General features: G+C 31.7%; 1 protein-coding gene across 1 annotated transcript; it reads right to left on the bottom strand.

Annotated features, from left to right (window-relative positions):
* Window positions 1-1,657: 1,657 nt before the first annotated feature.
* On the bottom strand, window positions 1,658-8,999 carry LOC145324004 (uncharacterized). The gene is made up of 8 exons (XM_080166641.1): window positions 8,970-8,999; window positions 7,339-7,390; window positions 6,794-6,881; window positions 6,262-6,296; window positions 4,259-4,331; window positions 3,766-3,898; window positions 2,864-2,975; window positions 1,658-2,514 (listed from the first exon to the last, which is right to left on the bottom strand). The coding sequence occupies exons 1-8, from the start codon at window positions 8,997-8,999 to the stop codon at window positions 2,369-2,371; spliced, it is 669 nt and encodes a 222-aa protein (XP_080022767.1). The 3' UTR covers window positions 1,658-2,368.
* Window positions 9,000-9,443: the final 444 nt, after the last annotated feature.

Here is a 9,443-nt window from a genome sequence, read left to right as displayed (position 1 = left end):
TTTAATTGAGTAAATATGTTTATTATGATTAAAATAGGACTATCTATTAATATAAAGTAAATAGGTAGGTAGCAATTAAAAGGAGTAATGTTCGCAGCCTAGCTCTGTGGCTTGGGCTGCTACCTTCTTCACAAGACAACAAAAACAGAACTAGCTTACCAGCATCGATATTACCAGGAATGTTGACATCATACATTGACGTAAGAAAGAAAGCAACATCATTCATTACATCAGGAATCAAGGAACAACTGAATATCACAATTTCTTATCTAACAAAGAAAACAAAGAAGCAAAAACTCAAAGAAAGTCACAAAAATAATGTTTAGTATATGTCTTTTAAAGCATGACCGAGCGACAGACGGACAAAACATTGTAGAGATTATATGCGCATATATAATCTGATAAGTTTCTTTTTTCAATAACATATTTCTTCCATAACGTTTCCGTCTGACTGACGGACAGACAAAGTGAAGTTTTGAATAGCTTCGCTACTACAAAGTCATCAAGGACGCACAACCTTTTTTAAATTCTATGAAACTAGAAAAAATCCAAGCAAGACTTAAGAAACTAGAAAACATAGGGATCTAGAAAGATGGGACAAAAATCATTAATTATCATATAGCCCCAATGATGGTAAACATGATTACCCCTTCTGTATATTGAAATTAATGGCTGAAAAGCTCGGACACAAGTTATCGTGAGCAAATCAATATTAATTCAATAAAATATTTCCAAAATTTTAGAGCCAATGCAGGATAAAAAACAAAACTTTAGGTACCAGTGTAATTTACAGTCCAATTTGCCCTCACTACCAAAAGTAATTTCTCTCTATTGGTGATTTCTCTTGGAAAGAAGGTGGTACCCCCCCCCAAAAAAAAAAAACTTCCAAAACCTTAAAAGGCTACCCTTTACAGGAGAACCTTAACGGTTCAGCGGTTACCGAGATCCTTTGTTACAAAAATATAAAAGATATAATGAAAGAAACATAAAGAGTAAATGCTTATTAGTAAGAAATGTATATGTATATAAAAATTAAGCTACTTGTTCTTTTATCTTGGGTCACAAAAATTCCATACAAGTAATGCAAGATTTAAGTTGCTAAACATTTTGATAAATAGAGTAGCTGCGCTACTATAACAAAACATCCTGTTGTTGTCCTGGAAAAATAAGTAATAAGCGAAGCATCTCCATAATCAAAAATAAAAACGTCGTTTGTGCGGCTACGCTTACAGAGGCACTTAAGGAAAGGGTATTAGCCAATTTTCACTTTCAACAATATAAAATGTCGAGGGGCGAAAGCCATCTTCGAAATTGTTCTGACCTATTCCGTAGGAAGCTTTACTGTAAAAAAGAACCATATTGGTTCAGCGGTTACTGAGATCCAAAGCTACAGAAGACACATAGACATCCTGTCACTTTTTTAAAGTATTTAGGGGATCTATATTCAAAGGAAAAATAGCCTAAATCCATCGCAAAATTGAAAACTTACCAAAAAAGCATAAAACCATCCTTGGACCTAAGTAAGACTTTCCTAAAAAAGTCAATAACTTCAGTGGTTATCAAGATCTTAAGCTTCAGACAAAAAACCTACTATAGTACTTATATGATAGGTTGGCTATAAAACGAATATTTAAACCTCAAATAAATTTTACAAAAATAACATAAAATTTAAGATTTATTACAATTGTATTAAAAAAAATAGCATTTAGAATAATAAAAATAAACATATTTAATTAAACAAATTATTAAAAAAATCATATTTTGATATTATAGGAATATATATAGGAATTTTGTATAATTGAGGGGGAATGAGGGGGAAGACAATGGACGATAAATTAGCCTTTATACTGAGTGAAATTATTGGTGGAATGTTAGGACACAAATTCTTTGTAAATTGTTTCACAAGATATAATACAATGGCCGATAAATGTATGTACATACCCAACAATGATACACAAAATAACCCTTTTGTAGATTACATTTAGCGGTTAATGCGTTAAAACTTTAAAATTTAAAAACGAATAAGAAAGCGTTATTATAAAACTTTTTGGACTAGTTGTATAAATAGCCCAATGTCCCCTCCCTTCCTGGTAATTTATTTCCCCTCCAAACCTGAAAATTATCTCAGAGAGGGAGAGGACATTTCACTGTTTATTACACTAGTCCACAATTTTTAAAAAAAAAGTTTTTTGTATTCGTTGGCTTAACAACTTTAAAGTCTTTTATTGAGTTTTAATTGGTTGTTTCATTCAGTTCAGTGTCCAAACGTTTCAACCAATAATTGTAATCTACAGAAGGGATAATGAAGTGTTTCATTATCGGAGAATTAAATCAATTTATCTGCCATTGACCACTCCCTCCCTAATAATTATCTACCAAAATTTATGGCTGAATTATCTCTAGCCCTTTGCTGATTTATGTTAGAGTCATCTCTTAGCACTGCCCTTTGGCCGCTGAAATCATTGAATTCTCTGATTGATGTTTGAGCGGGGACTATAATTTGTCCTCTAGGTCCTGCAAATAATAGATGTATTACAATTAATTTTTACAAAAACAAGTATGAAAATATTTAGGAACAAAGCACCAAAAAGTTATGTAATTCAAAAGTAGCAAAAACCTGCATTAAAACAGTCTGACCGCCAATAATATTTTATACTTAACTATGCTCCATATTGCTGAGAATGTTGATAATAAATATCAGCTTTCTATCTTTTATGGAAGCCGTGAAACGTTTCAAACAGACAGACATTTCAACTTATAGAGTAGCTTTGCCATTTCTTCTCTCGTCTAACTTAATGAACGAACTGCCCAATAAATAATTTCCGTTAGAAACTCAAATTAAATATCCATTAAATAAACTTACTTTCAGTTGTAGTTGTAGTAGTTGTAGTAGTCGGCTGCAAAACAACTAATACTCGTTCAGTAGTTTTACTAGGAGCGGTGGTTGGATTAAACGGTGAAACGGTGTAGATATCCTTTTTCCAAAGATTTATAAGTACAAGTTGGATTTATGTATATGCAGGTAATCTAAAAGGATAAGGCAAAGGTCGATAAATTGATATAACTCCCCAATGATGACACACAAAATTTACCCTTTTGTAGATTGCATTTAGTGGTTAAAAAGTATGGACAGTGGACACTCAACTTAATGAACCAAAAAATTAAACAAAAGTCCTCAAAGTTGATAAGCCAACAAATAAGAAAATGTTATTATAAAACTTTTGGACGGTGTAAATATCCTATTTCCAAAGATTTATATGAACGAGTTAGATTTATACCCAGGGATTTATAGGAATAAGACAAAGACCGATAAATTGATGTACATCCCCAATTTTGATACACTATTTGTGCTTGAAAAATTTCCATTCTGAAGGTTGCAATTAGTAAAAAGGTGTAGATATCCTTTTTACAAAGATTTATAAGATGATTTTGGATTTATGAAAAGGGATCTAAAGGATGAGACAAAGGCCAATAAATTGATGAACATCCCCAATGATGATACACAATTAGTGTTTGAAACGTATGGACACTCAACTTAATGAACCAACCAATACAAATTCATCAAAAAACCCAAAGTTGATAGGCCAACAAATAAGAAAAAGTTATAATACAACATTTGTAGCTAGTGTAAAAACTGCCCATTGGGTGAATGAGGGTATTGTTATTTTAGCCAGCTACAAGTCACTGTATTAGTGTACAATGTACATGACAATCTGGTTTAAGACATTAGTAATAATAAATCCATTTGTATTTTGAAATCTTTGCCTCATTGAAAGTAGAATATGTTGTAGTTGTAGTGGTAGTTGTAGTGGTAGTTGTTGTTGTAGTTGTAGTTGAGGTTGTAGTAGTAGTTGTAGTTGTAGTTGAGGTCGTAGTAGTGGTTGTAGGAAATGTTGGTCTTATAAAATTTAATTTATCATACAAAAAACTTAATTGGACTCAAGATACTCTCTAATTCAATTTGTCATTCTGTAATGTAAAATGAAAATGTGATTTTTTAGTTAACTATTGAACGATTTCTCGCTTATTATCTCTTTGAATTTCTTCGCTCTTTGATTTAATTTGTGTTTTTGCTTCACTTCTTGTGGATGTTGTCATCCTTGTTTTGTTTATTACTTATTTTGTCCGTCCTTCTTTCTGTAGTGCTCATGAAAATGTGACTTTTTTGCTGTTATTACAATTTTTTGGCGTCAATTACCATACATCTCTAATCCCTTTTCTGTTCCTTTGTAGTAAAATCTCTTTTTTGTATGATAACCTTAGATCGGGTTGTCTTGGTGGAACTAATTCAGTTGTGACTCTGATTTTTTGTACTGTAACATCAATAGTATCTGTAAACAGTGGTTTGGGGATTTATATAAAATACAGAGAGGGAGGGGACATTGGACCGTAAATTGCACTGGTACATATTTTTATGTTTTTTAGCATTTTTTATTTGTTGGCTCAAAACATTGGATAACTTTTGATGAATTATTAATGGTTGGTTCCAAACAAGTAGAGTCCATCTTTTAACCAATATTTTGATCTACAGAATGGGTAATTTTGTGACTGTTTATCACCCATTGTCTTATCCTTTAAGTATCCAAAGTTATTAATCCAACGAATAAGAAAAGGTTATTATAACACTTTACTTTGAGGACTAGTGCAATAAACAGCCAAAGAAGATAAAGTATAGAATAGAATCCAGGTAGAAGATACTGCCTGGCTAGCCTGAAGTAAAATTGGACCATTTGAAAGACCAAAACGGCTATAAGGCTGTTAGTAAATAACATGATTTCAGTAATTATTCTGAAAAAATATTCAAAATAAATTCCTTTTGCAATAATTTACTAAAAGCCTTGTAGCCAAGCTTCCACCTTTCTCTTCCTTATTCACAATAGATTAAAAATGAATTTGATGTGCATTTTAAGCCTTAAAAAATTTAATCATGTAAGAAAATTTACAAAAATATTGGTCTCGTTATTTATATTATAAAAAACTAGGTTGCACTCTTATGTATGTTTTTAAACAGCTAATTTATACATGATAGCAACTACATCCATACATACTTGTGGTAGAGGGGGAGGGGGGAGGAAGGGGTTGTACCCAATTAGCTGACCCTTGAAAATTACAAATGTGGTCAATCAACCTTACCAAAATTAAAACGACATTATGTTTAGTGATTTTTCACCTTTGTCTAAACTGATCAAGCAGCTATTGCTGTCTCTACTTCAATATGGGGTATGTATCAGAGGTGTTAGGCCCAAGTCAGATACTGATGTTTATGGGGAAAGTATTACCCTTTCACTACAGAGAATGTATTTATTATTTTTAAGCTAAACGTGTTACATTACATTTAACTTAAAGCATGAAGATCAAATAAAATTTTAACAATATATATTAGATTTTGATACAAATTGAAGTTTTCTAATTTTGTCCAACTAGTCATTGTGATTTGTACTTTAGCATTATTATCATTACTGCGCAAGTCAAAGATTTCTTCTAATTTCCCAGAAATTTTTAGGGTTTTCACTTCTATTCCTCCTTATTCTATGTAAACAGCCCAATGTTCTCCCTCCCTGATTAGACAATATGTATATCCTCTAACTCCATGAATAGTCTGGAAAAGTAAGTATAAAGTCTCCTATATTCATATTTCCAGTATCTTCTACACCTTAATAATAAATATATATAAATATCTCCTATCTCCCTGAAAATATAAACATATCCCCTAACTCCCTGAATAGTCGGGAAAAGGCGGATTTAATTCAGTAGTCACTTCTATATTCATATTTCCAGTATCTTCTACACCTTAATAATAAATATATATAATTATCATACCATATGAATATCTCCCTGAAAATATAAACATATCCCCTAACTCCCTGAATAATCTGGAGATAATCCAGTAGTCACTTCTATATTTTTATTTCCAGTATCTTCTTGACCTAAATAATAAATAAATAGTCTAGAAATAAACTAGAAATAGTCAAGAAATAGTCAAGAAATGGTCTAGAAATATTCAAGAAATAGTCAAGAAATAGTCAAGAAATAGTCAAGAAATAGTCAAGAAATAGTCAAGAAATAGTCAAGAAATAGTCAAGAAATAATCTAAAACAATCTAGAAATAGTCAAGAAATAGTCTAGAAATTGTCCAGAAATGGTCTAGAAATAATCTAGTAATAGTTTAGAAATAGTCTAGAAATAGTGTAAAAATCTTACTCTGAATAGAGTTATTTGACCCCTGCCCACTCTATGCTTTCACTTCAATGTTTAACTCACCTTTATCCCAACTATTCTCACGTTCTTTAACATCTAAATGAAAAGAAAAAATATTCCAATTATATTCAATATTTACAATCATTGTATTTGCACATTTTTAGGGACCAAGACATTCAGATTATAGGCCAGATTTGAAAATGAAACTTCTAGAATATATTTTAGCCTCTGGGGGCTCTGAATTGGATGCAAGAGGGCAAGAGATACATAATCTAGCCTAAAACCATTAAAGCATTTTCAATTATTAGTTTAATAACCTAAAACCATCATGGAAGCTAAAATAATCTTGACTAAAACAGAGAACTTACAAAAAACCTAACCCTTTTTTTAAATAGGATACTTGTTGCTTTGCCTCTAGAAGCATCTAGAGTGGCACCTGGGGGAAGGAGGATAGGAAAAATTATTCTATTTTATAGGCAATTTCTCTATGAAAGTTGGAGATACAATCCCCCAAAAAGAATACTAACCTTATCAGGTCCTATGAGAAGCTTACTTTCAAATAAGATATTTAAAGATTGGTGGAATATTTTTTCCTTTTTTATTGCAGGTTCTAATTTCTGGTTCCTCTCCAAAATTTAAGGGCAGGTGGATTATTGATCTACAGCAACCATTTTCATCCTGTTTTTAAGCAATTCTTTATCTATGTTATGTCTGATTGTCCTAAAATTTCCCTTTACAAACACAATTATATGATTATAGCAACAAAATTCAAGGGAAGATGGATTATTGGCCTACAGCATCCATGTTTATCCTGAGCTGTTTATTGAAATAGTCCCCAAAGTTTTATCATTACGTTTTCTTATTTGTTGGCTTAATAACTTTGGGGACTTTATTGAATTTTGATTATTTGGTTTATTTAGTTGAGTGTCTAAACATTCCAATCGCTAATTGGAATTTACAGAAGATGATATGTTGTGTATCATCATTGGGGTTGTACATCAATTTATCTACCATGGTTTTATTCCGTTACCTCCTGTAAATTAAGCCTATTTATCCAAGATATTGTGCATTTGTATCAAATTTAACATGCATCATTGCTAGAAATGTATATCTACCAGGTTAAAGAATTGCTATCCTGTTGGTCTGCTGGACAGCCAAGATCATCAGAACAATATCTTGTACATACATATCCCTAGAACGGCAAAATAATCATATCTTGAGTTAGGCAGGTATTTAATATATTTGTTTGCCTTTTAATAGAAGAAAAAAATAATGTAACTTTATTGATAAAATGACACAAAAAATGCTTAGATAAAGTCGAGCAAATAAGACAGAAAAAATCGAGGATTTTATTACATAAAAATTTGCTGTTAAAAAAAAAAGGTTTAAAATCAACATGTTTAAAATGAACGTATGGATATTTTGGTAACGATTTTAGAGTTGCTAAGCTTTCTAAATGCAAAGTTATAAATCGATAGGACAATTATAACATGCATAAATTAACGCAGACAGACAGACCGCCCTAATTACAGAAAAGCTTTGCTTTTAAAAATGCGCCTTTAGAAAGTGCGCGGAATTTCCTGTTTTTTGGCGGGATGGGGGGAGGGGGGAATTACAAAAATCTTCGGGTCATTACACCAGTGATTAAGGGAACATTTGTTATTTTAACAACTTTGGGGGATTTATTAAATTGTGATTGGTTGGTTCATTTAGTTGAATGTCACAACGTTTCAACCACTAATTGTAATGTACAAAAATGGTAATTTTGTGTATGATCTATAGGGATGTGCATCAATTTAACGGCTATTGTCTTATCCTTTTAGATCCCTGGTTAACTACACACAAATTTGTATCAACAGAATGGGTAACTATGTGTATTTTTATTGGGGATGTACATCAATTTATCGGCCATTGTCTTATCCCTTTAGATCCCTGGTTAACTATACACAAGCTCAAAATTAATACTACTTTTAAAGCAAAGCTTTTCTAAATTAACTCTATTAATGATTGGTCGAATTAAAGTCAAACCCATAGAGAGAGGGGACAATGTGCTATTTATTACACTAGTCCCCATAGTTTTATAGTAATGTTTTGTTATTTGTTGGCTTAGCAATATTCAGGACTTTGGTGAATTTTGATTGGTTAGTTAATTAAGTTAAGTGTTTTTATCTACAGAAGAGGTAACTATGTGTATCATTATTGGGGATGTACATCAATTTATTGGCCATTGTCTTATCCCTTTAAATCCCTTTTTGACAACATACAAGCTTAACATTAATACTACTTTTAATTACACTAGTCCCCAAAGTTTTATAATAACGTTTTCTTATTCATTGGCTGAGCAATTTTGGGCGACTTTAGTGAATTTTGATTGTTTAGTTAATTAAGTTGAGTGTTTAAACGTTTCAACCACATTTTTTTTATCTAGAGAAGGGGTAACTATGTGTATCATCATTGGGATTGTACATCAATTTATCGGCCATTGTCTTATCCCTTTATATCCCTGAGACAAACCTCTTTTGGAGAAACAAAAAAACAAACATTTTGTCATATTTACAGACTTGAACGGACGGACATAAATTGTAGATTTACTTTGCAATATTAACACACACTTTAATTGAGTAAATATGTTTATTATGATTAAAATAGGACTATCTATTAATATAAAGTAAATAGGTAGGTAGCAATTAAAAGGAGTAATGTTCGCAGCCTAGCTCTGTGGCTTGGGCTGCTACCTTCTTCACAAGACAACAAAAACAGAACTAGCTTACCAGCATCGATATTACCAGGAATGTTGACATCATACATTGACGTAAGAAAGAAAGCAACATCATTCATTACATCAGGAATCAAGGAACAACTGAATATCACAATTTCTTATCTAACAAAGAAAACAAAGAAGCAAAAACTCAAAGAAAGTCACAAAAATAATGTTTAGTATATGTCTTTTAAAGCATGACCGAGCGACAGACGGACAAAACATTGTAGAGATTATATGCGCATATATAATCTGATAAGTTTCTTTTTTCAATAACATATTTCTTCCATAACGTTTCCGTCTGACTGACGGACAGACAAAGTGAAGTTTTGAATAGCTTCGCTACTACAAAGTCATCAAGGACGCACAACCTTTTTTAAATTCTATGAAACTAGAAAAAATCCAAGCAAGACTTAAGAAACTAGAAAACATAGGGATCTAGAAAGATGGGACAAAAATCATTAATTATCATATAGCCCCAATGATG

This window comes from Acartia tonsa, chromosome 7 (assembly GCF_053477335.1).
Source record: "Acartia tonsa isolate MP-2025a chromosome 7, ASM5347733v1, whole genome shotgun sequence".
NCBI classification, from domain to species: Eukaryota; Metazoa; Arthropoda; class Copepoda; order Calanoida; family Acartiidae; genus Acartia; species Acartia tonsa.
This window is presented reverse-complemented; position numbering and strand designations above follow the sequence as displayed.

Excerpts from the sequence above, each read along its gene's own strand:
- LOC145324004 (XM_080166641.1), bottom strand. The coding sequence starts at position 8,999 with ATGTCAACATTCCTGGTAATATCGATGCTG. Across the intron at positions 6,297-6,793 it reads ATTAGAACCTGCAATAAAAA|AGATGTTAAAGAACGTGAGA; the intron begins AGGAAAAAATAT and ends TTCTTTTCATTT. Across the intron at positions 4,332-6,261 it reads TGAGAATAGTTGGGATAAAG|ATACTATTGATGTTACAGTA; the intron begins GTGAGTTAAACA and ends CACTGTTTACAG.